A 13,347-nucleotide genomic window follows, 5' to 3' on the forward strand; every position below is an offset into this window, starting at 1 on the left:
TCTGATTTTTTGGAGGGCATAACTGGCTTGTTTATGCTCCTCTGCATTCCCGGAATTAAAAGCGGAGGTCCGCACATTAAGTGCCGCGCGAACATCACTATTAATCCAAGGTTTCTGGTTCGGATAGGTCCGTATTGTTTTGGTCGGAACGATGTCCTCTTCGCACTTTCTGATGAAACATGTTACGCTATCAGTGTAAAGCTCGATGTCTTCATCAGAGGCGGACCGGAACATCTCCCAGTCCGCGTGATCAAAACAGTCTTGTAGCGTAGAGTCTGATTGGTCTGACCAGCACTGGATCGTTCTGAGGGTGGGTGCTTCCTGTTTCAGTTTCTGCCTGTAAGTGGGCAGAAGCAGAATGGAAGAGTGGTCCGATTTTCCAAATGGTTGGTGGGGGAGGGATTTGTAGCCATCCCGGAAGGGAGAGTAGCAATGGTCCAAAACCCGGTCCCCTCGTGTGTTAAAACTAATGTGTTGGTGGTATTTTGGTGTGACTGATTTGAAACTGGCTTTATTGAAGTCCCCGGTCACAATGAACGTGGCCTCAGGGTGCGCGGTTTCCTGCTTGCTTATAATCCCATACAGTTCCTTGAGTGCCCGGTCTGTGTCGGCTTGTGGGGGGATGTAGATTTCAAAAGTCTGATTGCTTGGGGGAAGAAGCTGTCATGTAGTCGGCTGGTGCAGGTCCTGATGCTGTGTTAGTGATAATGCAGTGATAAGGACCGCTGTGAATTCCCTTGGTAGCCAGAATGGTCGACAGAGAAGCATGAGAAATTCCAGATTAGGAGAGCAGAAAGACTTGATAGAATGTACGTTGCTCTGATCACTCCAGGATTTGTTGATCATAAAACATACACCACCACCTCTGCTTTTACCTGAGAGGTCTTTCGCTCTGTCCGCTCGGTGCACAGAGAACCCCGCGGGTTCAATGGCTGAGTCTGGAATCTCCGCAGACATCCAAGTTTCTGTAAGGCAGATAATGCAACAGTCCCTCATCTCTTATTGGAAAGAGATCCACGCTCTGTGCTCGCAGAGTTTGTTGTCCAGAGACTGAACATTTGCCAGTAGAAATCGGCCCCCGCTTGCCAGGTAGCGGGGGTCGATTTGCACGACGTCTTACTCTGATGAGAACGCCGGCTCTGTTTCTCCTTTTCCTTTTGCGTTTCCGCGGGCAGCCCACACAAAGGGCTCTGCTGGTGTGTTTGTAAACAGCGGGTCGGCATTGAGGAATTTGAAGTCCGGTTTACGGTGTGTAATTGCAGAACCAATGTCCAAAAGTGTTTGTCTGTCGTAGACAATAAGGCAGACAACATCCAAGACAAAAAACATAAGAATTGTAAACAAAACAAACAAAACACTACAATGTTGTGTCGGAGCTCACAATGCAGCAGCCATACTCGGCGCCATCTTGAGTCCAAAGAGTCAAGAACAAGCAACGGAGGATAGTGAGGCTCGCGCTGCTTTACTGGAGCACTTACTGGAGTAACAAGTTAGTGCATTTGTGCATGTGTGTGTGAGTTTGAGTGTGAGTTTGTGTTTGAGGGATCGAAAGAGAGAAGCTCAGAAGCTGAGAGGGATCGCCTGTGGGATTACCTTTATTTGTTGTGATCTGATCAGCCAGCTGTTGCAGCGCTGCGCTCACACACGCTAGTGGAGGAATATAAACATTCACCAGAATAAATGAGAAAAACTCGGGAACTTGAGAATTAATTTTTCCCTCGATGATGGCAAGTGGTCCAGGCCCCGAAGCAGCAAAGCTTCCAAAGGGTTCACATAATTTTTCTTGCCACTGTAAATAGAGGCGTAGATTTTGTTTTCATGGTGAGGGGAAGTAACCTACAGTATGCCACTGGTTTAATGGCAGGTTTCACTGTGACAACTTACCCCAAATACTTTGACAACAGGCTATTGGGGCAAGTTGTCAAAAAGGTCAATGTGTGTTTAATGTATGTGGCTAGGCAGAAACTGACTTTCAAAAATAAACTACACAGAGAAATATTCACTGGAGTAAAAGTGTGACAACTCGCCCCAGTCTCCCCTATTTGTACACACATAGGCTCACACATACAACATTAGCTGGTATGAAACTGTTCCGAAAAATAAATTGATACCTTGATGTTTTTTTCCCTTTTGTCCACAGTCATAGAAACCAGCGTTTTACTACTGTCATTCCTCTCACTTACATGCCCAAATGACACCATGCCCATCATCAGCAATGCCAACCATGACTTCAGCAATCTCTCAGTCAGTACAGACGACAGCAGTCTCGACCTGTTTTTCACAGAGATCCCAGAGACTGAAACCATCAAAGGTGTATACTTTCAACGGGCCCAGCGACTACGGGACACCTCGACCCCTAGAGACATAGATCACAGTGAACTAGCCCTCATTAATGTCGGAGGGGATTGCTACACGTTTCCCTGGAGCACCCTGGAACAGTTCCCCCTCTCTCGTTTGGGACAGCTACGCAACTGCAGCAGCCCTGACGACATCGCCCAGCTTTGCGATGACTATGATGATGCCCGGCGAGAGTTCTTCTTTGACCGCAGCTCGCTGGCCTTCCGGGTCATCTTAAACTTCCTGGCTGCCGGTAAACTGAGGTTGCTACGGCAGGTGTGTGCTGTGTCGCTGTCAGACGAGCTCAGTTACTGGGGCATCGACCCCGCTCACATGGAGCGCTGCTGCAGACGTAGGATGTTGACTCATGTGGAGGAGGTGGCAGAGAAGAAAAGGAAGGAGGAAGAGAGGAGGCAGAAGCGGTTGGCACTGCAGAGGCCTATAGTGCAGGATAAGTGCTACCTCCGGTTCATGGGCCGACTACAAGAAATAGTGGATAACCCTCACTCTGGCTGGCTTGGGAAGGCCTTTGCTTGTTTCTCGGTTGTCATGATTGCTGTGACAGTCATCAGCCTGTGCATCAGCACCATGCCTGATCACGAGAACAGGGTTTGTGCTCAAAATCACTATTTTTTTTATACCTATTTTGTTATGAGTGCACTTAATTCCATGATACTATATTAATAAAGTGTGTAATTTCTGCACCACTAGTGTCACCAAGTGTAAATACAGAAACATTTCTTCCAAAACACTGTCCAATATTTTGATAAATTTATATACATTTAAATACAGTGTTATTAAAGGATTGTTCCAGGTTAATTAGAAGTTAAGCTCTATTACATGCTGTTGATTTCCATAGAAAACAATTTAAACTTGTCCCTCCAACATGATCACATGGGAACTCGACATGTTGTTGCGAACAGTCTGCTACTTCATACATTGACCCCATTCTGCAGAGTTACTGACAAACACCATCTGCCATCAAACATCTTTGCTTCAGTTCAAATGTGTTTACCCTTTCTTGTGCCGTGACTTCTAGCATTTTAAATCAGCAGCCTCAAAGACATGAGTTTTGGGCTTGTGTGGAAACCAGCAAGTAATTGCCTTCGCATAATCAATGATGCACGCAATTCGGAGGTTGCATTTTTAGGGTTGAGGGTTGGGTTAAGGGGTATGGTTAGTAAAATATGCATTCCTCTTTTCTGTATCACATCATTTACAACTAAGAACCAATCGCTTGACAACTCACTTCTGGTGCCACTCTGTGGACATCACTTAATGTCCACCATAAAAGTGAGTTAAATGTTCTCCCAAACAGATGAAGTTTTTAAGGTTAATGCTCTATCATGTTTTAAATAAACAGGACCTTCCTCCCTACCCTAAACCTAACTGATGGTGTCATAAAAAGCAAATGTGAGATGAAAAACATATAGTCATTTTTATGTTGCTTTTATGACACCTTTGGCTCCCGTGTCGACACGTGTGCACTTCAGGACTCGTACACCGGTCCTTTGCATCGCCAGTGCAATGCTCTATAAGTAGGGTTGCCAACTTTCTACCAGCCAAATGCAGGACATTCCAGATTTAATATGGGACTTTTTTTTCAGCGGGGCTCTCTCTGTGAGACACTGCGCAATGGTTAAAGAGGCAGACGATTCCATATTATATGAGATGGCTGGCAACTCTATCTATCAGTTGAGTCAATGCTTGTGATTGCAATGTGATTGCACTCAAACAAGCCTTCAAATGTATTTGGTTATATAATGCAAATGTTCAAATGTATCACCTTACAAGTCGTGCGCTATAGTAAAGGTATTTTGATGCCGTAAGTTAGCATTGTGTGAGGAAAAGGGCAAAAAGTGTTTATGAACTGATAATCTGCTGTTTTACTCATGATTTGTGTGAAATTGAATAAAAGTCAATGTTGTTGTAGCGCCTCTACTGTTTATTTGGCCAGGCAATTCCCTCAAAACGTGCGAGCCACGTGAAAACTATTTTGTAAAAATTTAGGTATAGTAATGTGTTCCTATGAGACCAGGTAATTAAAATATTATTAATTGTTTGAGTGGTCTGGCATAGTAACATGGCTCAACCAATGCCGTATGTTTTGGACAAGACTACCTGTTTGTCTGACCAATGGCAGACGGACATTATTTTTGTTAATTTTCTTTGGTGACACAGAAATTATTTATTTTACCCTGTAATATACTGCATAGTATACGTATTCTAATTGTTAAAATGCAAATGCCAGTTTGTTATACTCTAGCTGGGTTTCCATCTAAATGTTTAGCATTTTTTAAGAGCATTTCTTAAAATTCGACTAAAGAAAATATGAATCGTTGCGTGTTTCCATTCACTACCTCATGCGCATTATCTTGAGGGAGTCGCCTTGTCTTGATGGAGCAGCTGAATGAAACTCCTTTCTTCGGGGAGAGCTTTATTTGCAGGATTGGACCAATTGTACCTCGTTCTATGAATTGTTGCCAGGAGACACCACAGAAGAAGTGTAATATCTGATATAATGAGGTCTGAAATGGATGCAATCCCTTTACGTCGCCAGCCTCCGCATACCTGGGAGCACCCGCGATCAAAACTGTTCTGGCGGATTGTGTGGACCCACTTTAAAGACCAGCTGTGGGTTAAACACTTCTGTATCACATCAGTTGAAAGGAGGAGGCGAGAACCGGCTTGACAATATAAATAATATTTAATGATTAACTAAAACAAAAGCACAAACACACACACAGGTGTCGGACAGCTGTCCGTAACTATCTCTCTGTCGCACTGCCGTCTCCAGTCTGCCTTTATCCCTCTCTGGCTAATCAGCCTGATTAGGGGCCGGGTGTGTAGAATCATGACCCGGCCCCACCCACCGCCCTGCCACAACTTCCTTATGTCAAGAGCTAAGTTTGAAGAATTGTGTACCACGGTCTGACTTTTCATTAGGCCAGTCACATCAAGCTATCGCACACTTATAACATGTGCACCAATGGTCAAAACATATCATCGTTTTGCAAGGAAACCGTTTCTATCGCCTTAATGCACATTTTAGCTAATGTGAAAATCTAGAAAATCCACCTCTTCTTAGCGCATTCAATTTTAAGCAAATTTTAAGAGTTTATTCGCATATCAGTCATTTCCATTCAGGATTTCTTATGTGCGATTTCAAAATGCACATCAAAATAGTTGGATGGAACCCCAGCTATTGTTAGGCCATGCATCTGTTTCAGTAAGATGTTCAAATAAAACCTCTGATTTCTGCTTATTCTTTTTATAGGGTGCATGTTCAGAAAAGTGTCGCAACATATTCATTGTGGAAACCGTGTGCGTGGCCTGGTTCTCCTTGGAGTTTCTGTTGCGCTTTCTTCAGGCTGAGAGTAAACTGCAGTTTGTTCGCAATCCACTTAATATCATAGACGTCATAGCCATTCTTCCATACTACATGTCATTAGTGGTTGATACCGAGGACAAATCGGAGAAAGCTGAGCTTCACAGTAACACTGGGAGTGGTCGCGCATATTTAGATAAGCTGGGTTTAATTCTGCGTGTCATGCGCGCTCTGCGGATCCTTTATGTGATGCGACTGGCCCGACACTCACTGGGACTTCAAACGCTCGGATTGACGATGCAGCGGAGCATGCGTGAGTTTGGCCTTCTACTTCTCTTCCTTTGTGTTGCTGTTGCGCTATTCTCACCTCTCGTACATTTGGCGGAGAAAGAATTTACGAAGAACAAAGCCACCAGCAGCCATTGCTTTAGCAGTATTCCTGCCTCCTATTGGTGGGCGATTATATCCATGACGACAGTTGGCTATGGCGACATGGTTCCGCACAGCATACCTGGCCAGGTGGTGGCATTCAGCAGCATACTAAGTGGCATACTAATAATGGCTTTTCCTGCTACATCCATATTCCATGTTTTTTCTCGTTCATATCACGAGCTAAAACACGAACAGGAGATGATTTGGAAAGAAGAGCGGGTGGCCATCCTGGATGCCAATGCTAAAGAGGACGCCCAAAGAGCGATGGAGAGACACTCTTTTTCTTGGGCCAACTCCAACAGTAATAGTCTACGCAAGAAAGAGAATGGCAACTCTGCAACGTGATCACGGGAACTTGATATGTTTCTAACAAATGTACCAGTACCCTGATATCGACCCCATTCTGCCAAGTTACTGTCAGGCATCATCTCTCTTCAGACATTTTTGCATCAATCTAAATATGTTTACCTTTTCCTGTGGCGTGACTGATAGCGCATTGCATCAGCAGCCTTAGAGATACAGGGTCTGATCCCATAGAATTCAGGAAGTAATCGCACACACATAATCAATAATGAGCATGATTCGGATGTTGCATTTTCCCTCTAAGATTACATTTTAACTCCACTGATGGTTAGATTTAGGGTTGGGGTTTGGTTAATAAAATATGCATTCCTGTTGACTGTATTACATCATTTACAACTAAAAACAACTCGCTTTACAACTCTCTTTTGACACCTCTCTGTGGACATTTAACCCAGAAACTGTTCACATCCCCATACGTTAAACAACACTTCCAGATTTCAGCCACTGGGGGCAATTATTTGAATTTAGTTAAGTACAGATCGATTTCAGCTGACGAATTTTTGACCTATTGGGGTCAAATTCACAGTGAGATCAGTCTGACCACTGCCCCTGCACGCAGCAATGATATCTGACCCATTAGTTACATAGCACTGTATCACATTGCTACTCTGGAAATATTGGCTCCATGAATGCCATTTCAACACTATTTTATATGGTAAAACACATCTGCAGTCAGAGAGAGCCCTCTTGAATCAACACAAGTTAGCAAGAGCAAAGCATACAGTGGCCCCAAAAAAGTATTTGGACACTTAAAGTTGCTGTAAGCGATTTTTTTCATGGAAAGGCATGCAAAGAATTTTCCTACTCCCTGAAAGATATTAATGAAATAAGTATCATGCGATATCTCTCTGTGACAGCTCTAAACTCTGTAAACAGCAAACAAAAATGTGTCCGTGGGCCACGGTCTCTGATGCTTTCGACCTGTCAATCATTTTGAACATTCTCACAGTATAGTTGTAGTGAATTATTGAGGCTTAATTCCATTTTTATGCCTTGTTGTTCATAACAGTTGTCAGTTGAGGGCGATATTTTGCTGCTGTTGTTTTTAACAACCGTTTCTGCACGATGTCGGTCTCAATAAAGCTAATTTGGCAGAGATCTTCTATACTGAGATAACAGCCACCACGTTTTTACCATAGGAGAGAGCGTAACGGTCAACTAGCGTGTTACAACAGTAAGTCACCGTTTGCAGATACCATACAAACGAATGGAGAGAGCCGTAAACTGACACCTACCCGTCGCAAAATCATCCGTGACTTCTCTTATAAAACAGCAATTTTATCGTAGTAAACTCCACACATAGTTCACTCCAAAATGATTAAGTGTAAAACATGTTGAAGATAAGTGGACAGGCGGTCAACTCATTAAGTGATGAGCTGTTTTCTCACAAAAGCAGTTTATTCAGCGTAATAAGCCATGTCTTCCATCGACTTCCATTCAAAAAGAACGGCCTCTTGTCTCCTCGCCAGTGTACCACCCATAGAATGTCTATGGGACCGCTGCGTTATGCTATTCTATGCTAAGCTTGTAGGCTCCCCCTTCAGACGGGCTCTGTCATTTGGTATCTTTGGGTCTTTGAGTCTGGGTTTTGGAAAGAGGGGCGTGGCTAATTCAACGGCTCAGTTTATGTCAAAGAAAGAATGCACAAAACACTTTTCAAGGTTTTCAGTGATAAAAATGTATATCATATACTATTCCAAATGAAGTATTTGGAGACTTCCTGGTTTCAGACGTTAGTGGAACTACACCTGTGGTTACTCTGCTCGGACACGTGTGAAAATGAGGACAGCGGACTTCATACATCAATACAAAATTACCTTGACACCAGTTGGTTAAAAGTCTATGCAAAAATGCCTCAGTAAAGTGAAGTTAGTTCTGAGAAAAATGTCTAGCATCATTAGTTTACAGATGCCACTTAATTTAAAATGTTGTCACCTAATTATATTGATGCAGTTGTTTTATGTGGCTTACAGAAAGTGTCCACATACCACTTGGGGCCATTATACAGTATGATGTTTAATATTTAAATTTTGAAATGTTATGAAGTTGCCTTGTAAGAATCATTGACCTGAAAGTTTGCTCGTTGTTTGCAAATTCTAGTTAACTTCTAGTAGGTCGAACAGCAGAAATATGGATCTTATTTTCTTGCAAAAATGTAAAAGTCTGGACCATAATGCACACAGTCTTGGTTTCCTTGTTTCCTTCATGTGTTTCCACAGAATCTGTTGATATGCATTACATTTTCATAACAAAGTATCATTAAAAATATGAGACCATTGGTTAAAACTCATTTGTTTGTTTTCCCCCTTAGTATACTGAGGTTTTGCATAATGATGTATTTCTTTCCCCTTAAACACAAAACTGAAGATGATAAAGTTTATCATTACTGTGTTGTTTGTGTGCATGACTACTTGTGTGTTTTTCTGTATCATAAATTTGCGATGTGAATTAAATTATTCAATCAGTCAACACATTATCATGAGTTATAATAAGTCATGACCTTTGATTTGTAGTTACTTACTTCACAAGTAAGGTTTGAATTTAAAGGAATATTCCGGGTTCAAATCAAGTTAAGCTCAATCGACAGCATTTGTGGCATAATGTTGATTACCACAAAAATACATTTTGACTTGCCCCTCCTTTTCTTTAAAAAAAAGCACAAATCGAGGTTCCAGTGAGGCACTTACAATGGAAGTGAATGGGGGCCAATCCGTAAATGTTAAAATACTCACTTTCAAAAGTATAGCCACAAGACATAAACAAAATGCGTTTTAACATAATTTTTGTTTGATAAAATCACTTACTAACCTTCTCTGTGTAAAGTTATAGCCAATTTTACAACTGTTTCCATGATGATGTAATACCAACAAACCCTAAAACGACTGTAAAAATGTTGATTTAAACAACTTTACAGCTCAAATAATACACATGTTTTAACAGAAGAATAAATGCAAGTGATTAAATTATAAGCTTAACATTTCTGCCTTTAAACCCTCCAAAAATTGGCCCCCATTCACTTCCAATGTAAGTGCCTCACTGTTACCTCGATTATTGATTTTTTTAAAGAAAAGGAGGGACGAGTCAAAAGTAATTTTTGTGGTGATCAACATTATGTCACAAATGCTGTCGATTGAGCTTAACTTGTGCTGAACCCAGAATATTCCTTCAATGTAGATCAGTAAAGAACAGTGTTGTAATCTGGGATTTTGTCTGCAGCCCATTAGTCAATTTGATTATTACCTTTGTAAATTACATACCCACCTAGAGTTAATATCTACTTAAAATGACTAACCTTTTAGCAGACATTTCAGTCAGTAAATTAACATGTTTTATACATACATCTGTTTTTATGTCTCTGATGCAATAAACAATGAACTAGAATGTTGTTTTATGAATGTCATTTATTTTATTATTTTTTCTGTACTAGCCAGTGATAAATCACAAAGATTATGTTGTGGTAATATGAAGTAGAACATATACAAACAGTAAATGGATTTTAAATATACTGCAGTTAAACTAAGCATGCTTTATTATTTTCTAAACATTTAAATGTTTATTTAGCCTGCCGTCTCCCATTTCCCACTTTCTCCTGTATTAGAACATTTAGATTGATTTTTATTATGGTTTTTGTTTGTGTCCAATAATTGTGTGTCAGTATATTCTAAATGATGTACAGCTTAATTAGCTGTGAGCACACATTTTATGTTTACATGAGCAGCTGCAGCAATATGAGCTAAGATAAACTGTCAGGGTTGTGTGTGTTTGTTTACATTTTTCATGTCTTTAATTTTGAAAGTTTAGTTCCTGTTCCTATTTCATGTCATGTGGTTCCCTGGTCATGTGATGTCATGTTTCCCTCCATGTTCATGTGTCTGGCTTTCATTGGTTTATTGTCTTGTTACCTTGTTATCAGTTCTGTCTTGTCATTGTTTATCATTGTCATGTTTCTCCCTTGTCCATGTATGTAAGCCTCATGTTTGCCATTGTCCATTGTCAGGTATTGTGAATGTAACATTGTAGGATTGTTCATGTCATGTCATGTCAAGTTTAGACAAGTCAAGTCAGGTTACGTCAAGTTCATGTATTTGTATTTTGTTCACGTTTGGAGTTATGGGTTTTGGATTTCACGACTGATAATAAACTGCACTTGGGTTCATCACACACCATCATCTTCATCGTCTTTGTCATTGCCAGTGACAGCGTTACAGAATACCTGACCGACCAAAATGAACCCAGCAATCCAGCTTCTTCGTTTACGCCAGGGGAATCGTCCCCTGGAGGATTATGTCACGAAGTTTTGTGGTTTTTGCTACCTCGTCGATTTTAATGAGATTGCCCTCAAGGACTGTTTTCGCTTTGGACTGAATGAGTCAATCTCTTCCCTGATGCCAGGTGGTCAGAGTACCCACAGCCTGGCTCAGTATATCGACCTTGCCCTACTAATATGTGGTTCATTGTTCACTGTGGGGGAGGTGGACGCCAAGCCAGAGTTCCACGTCATGGCCACAAGCCAGAGTCCCACGTCATGGCTGCCAAGCCAGAGTCCCACGTCATGGCCGCCAAGCCAGAGTTCCTCATCATGGTTGCTGAGTAAGCGCCATTTTTTGCCCTGGATCCTGAGTCTGCTCCATGCCATGTCACAGCACCACCTCAGCCTGCACCATGCCATGTCACAGCAACGCCTCAGCCTGCTTCATGCCATGTCACAGCAACGCTTCAGCCTGCTTCATGTCATGTCACAGCCACACCTGAGCCTGCTCCATGCCATGTCACAGCCACGCCTGAGCCTGCTCCATGCCATGTCACAGCCGCGCCTGAGCCTGCTCCATGCCATGTCACAGCCGCACCTGAGCCTGCTCCATGCCATGTCACAGCCTCGCATGAGCCTGCTCCATGCCATGTCACAGCCGCGCCTGAGCCTGCTCCATGCCATGTCACAGCCGTGCCTGAGCCTGCTCCATGCCATGTCACAGCCGGGCCTGTGCCTGCTCCATGCCATGTCACAGCCACGCCTGAGACTGCTACATGCTATGTCACAGCCAAGCTTCAGTCTGTACATACAATGTCTCAGGCTCACCTCTGGTCAACGAGCCAACGCCCAAGCCTGCCATGGTCAACGAGCCAACGCCCATGTCTGCCACGTCCAACGAACTAACGTTGCAAGCCTCGTCTGTCCCAGAGCCAGCTTTGCAAACCTCGTCCATTCCAGAGCCATCTCTCACTGGGCTATTTGAGTTGGAATTGGTTCCCGCCCTTGTGCCCACCCTGAGTTCTCCTGATCAGCCGGTTCCTCCCAAGCCACCGGTTCGATCAACGCCCTCTGAGAAATCTCAGACACGGAGAAATTTCGAACCTCCAACTTCGCCTAGACCCTCTGAGCCCTGGACTCCGCCTTGGCCTGTCGATCCCTCAACATCACCTTGGCACTACGTTCCCTCAGCTCCACTGCAGTCCTTCAGCTTGTCGACTTTACCGGGGTCCCTCATCCCTCCAGCTCCTCCTTGGTCTGTCGGTCACCTGCCTCTGCCTTGGCTCTCCAATCCTCTGGCTATGCCTCATCTCTCCGATCCTTCAGCTCCACCGGGGACCTCCATCCCTAGGTCTCCGCCTTGGTCCTCAGCCCCACCGGCTCTGCCTCAGTCTTCTGATCCCCTAGCTCTGCCTTGCTCCTCCGAGCCTCCGGCGCCGCCTTGGTCCTCCCTGCCTCTGGCTCCACCCTGGCCCTTCGAGTCTTCGGCTACTCTCTGGGTATCCAGTTCTCCATGGTTTTGCCCCTCGAGCCTCTCACGGCTCCGCCTTCCATGGCTCCGCCCCTCAAGTCTCCCATGGCTTCACCCCCCACTGGCTCCACCCTGGTCTCTTGTTCCACGCCATGTTTTCACCAGACCATGCCCCACACCTTGTTTTACCATGTTACCATGTCATGCCATGTAACCACGTCAAGTCGCCAAGCTCCCTCTTGAACATTGTGTTTTTGTTTTGGGGCATCAGGAGCCACCCCTAGAGGGGGGGATATGTCAGGGTTGTGTGTGTTTGTTTATGTTTTTCATGTTTTCATTTTATTTTGAAAGTTTAGTTCTTGTTTTGTTTCATGTCATGTGGTTCCCTGGTCATGTGATTTCATATTTCCCTCCATGTTCATGTGTCTTGCTTTCATTGGTTTATTGTCTTGTTACCTTGTCATCAGTTCTGTCTTGTCATTGGTTATCATTGTCATGTTTCTCCCTTGTCCATGTATTTAAGCCTCATGTTTGCCATTGTCCATTGTCAGGTATTGTGGATGTAACATTGTAGGATTATTCATGTCATGTCAAGTTTAGACAACTCAAGTCAGGTTATGTCAAGATCATGTTTTTGTATTTTGTTCATGTTTGGAGTTACGGGTTTTTGATTTCACGATTGATAATAAACTGCACTTGGGTTCATCACACATCATCGTCTTCATCGTCTTTGTCATTGCCAGTGACAGCATTACATAAACATTTGAAACATAAGATGTCAGTCACAGGCTGATTTGATAATAGCTCAGTATTATTCAAATTAAAGATGCTGAAGTCAATCTAAGAGATTGGGAAAGCAGGTTGTCTAATAGTGTTATGTGTATGGATATGTAAAACTCTCTCCAGGGGTTGATTATGATTTTTTTCCCCCCGCCTGTGACTCTGAGGTCAAACACCATGGAGAGAACATTATCATCTCAAACATCTTCATCTCTGGGTATTGAACTATGGTTACCAAATGTAAGACCATAAAACAGCCTGCTATTGGTGTGTTGCTCAGGACTGCAGTGTTTTATTCATTTCTGGGGCATGGTTAAATGCACATGGCAAGATATTTGCATTATTTTGTTTATATTTCAATGGTCGAAACTTGCTTTCACTAGCCTT

The 13,347-nt window shown here is 43.1% G+C and overlaps 1 protein-coding gene across 1 annotated transcript; it reads left to right on the plus strand.

The window, feature by feature from the left end:
- Positions 1–2,199: 2,199 nt before the first annotated feature.
- kcng4b (potassium voltage-gated channel, subfamily G, member 4b) lies at positions 2,200–6,442 on the plus strand. The gene is made up of 2 exons (XM_051649761.1): positions 2,200–2,946; positions 5,615–6,442. The coding sequence occupies exons 1-2, from the start codon at positions 2,200–2,202 to the stop codon at positions 6,440–6,442; spliced, it is 1,575 nt and encodes a 524-aa protein (XP_051505721.1).
- The last annotated feature ends 6,905 nt before the right edge of the window (positions 6,443–13,347 follow it).

The sequence above is a fragment of the Myxocyprinus asiaticus genome, chromosome 2, assembly GCF_019703515.2.
Source record: "Myxocyprinus asiaticus isolate MX2 ecotype Aquarium Trade chromosome 2, UBuf_Myxa_2, whole genome shotgun sequence".
Taxonomy (NCBI): domain Eukaryota; kingdom Metazoa; phylum Chordata; class Actinopteri; order Cypriniformes; family Catostomidae; genus Myxocyprinus; species Myxocyprinus asiaticus.